Source organism: Oryzias melastigma, unplaced genomic scaffold, assembly GCF_002922805.2.
Source record: "Oryzias melastigma strain HK-1 unplaced genomic scaffold, ASM292280v2 sc07536, whole genome shotgun sequence".
NCBI lineage: Eukaryota > Metazoa > Chordata > Actinopteri > Beloniformes > Adrianichthyidae > Oryzias > Oryzias melastigma.
Window position 1 is genome coordinate 547 of NW_023424098.1, and position 617 is coordinate 1,163.

The following is a 617-nucleotide window of genomic DNA, read 5'->3' on the forward strand; positions in this document are numbered from 1 at the left end:
CATCTGTGACTGTGGCAGTATCTGCTTCAGCACCTGCATCTGCGGCAGCATGTGTGACTGCGGCAGCATCTACTCCAGCATGTGTGCCTGCGGCAGCATCTGCGTCTGCGGCAGCATCTGCTGCAGCATCTGTGACTGTGGCAGAATCTGCTTCAGCATCTGCGTCTACGGCAACATCTCTGACTGCAGCAGCATCTGCTGCAGCATCTGTGTCTACTCCAGCATCTGTGTCTGCGGCAGCATCTGCGTCTGCGACAGCATCTGCTGCAGCATCTGCTGCAGCATCTGTGACTGTGACAGTATCTGCTTCAGCATCTGCTTCAGCATCTGCGTCTGCGGCGGCATCTGTGGCTGTGGCAGTATCTGCTTCAGCATCTGCGTCTGCGGCAGCATCTGTGACTGTGGCAGTATCTGCTTCAGCATCTGCGTCTGCGGCAGCATCTCTGACTGCGGCAGCATCTGCTGCAGCATCTGTGTCTACTCCAGCATCTGTGTCTGCGGCAGCATCTGCGTCTGCGGCAGCATCTGCTGCAGCATCTGTGACTGTGGCAGTATCTGCTTCAGCATCTGTGTCTGCGGCAGCATCTGCGGCAGCATCTGTGACTGCGGCAGCATCT

At 57.4% G+C, this 617-nt stretch overlaps 1 protein-coding gene across 1 annotated transcript; it reads left to right on the forward strand.

The window, feature by feature from the left end:
- Positions 1-49: 49 nt before the first annotated feature.
- On the forward strand, positions 50-599 carry LOC112140236 (keratin-associated protein 5-1-like; the record flags this gene model as incomplete). The annotated part of the gene is made up of 1 exon (XM_024263157.1): positions 50-599. A coding segment is annotated over exon 1 (550 nt), but the record flags the coding sequence as incomplete, so codon positions are not given.
- Between the last annotated feature and the right edge of the window lie 18 nt (positions 600-617).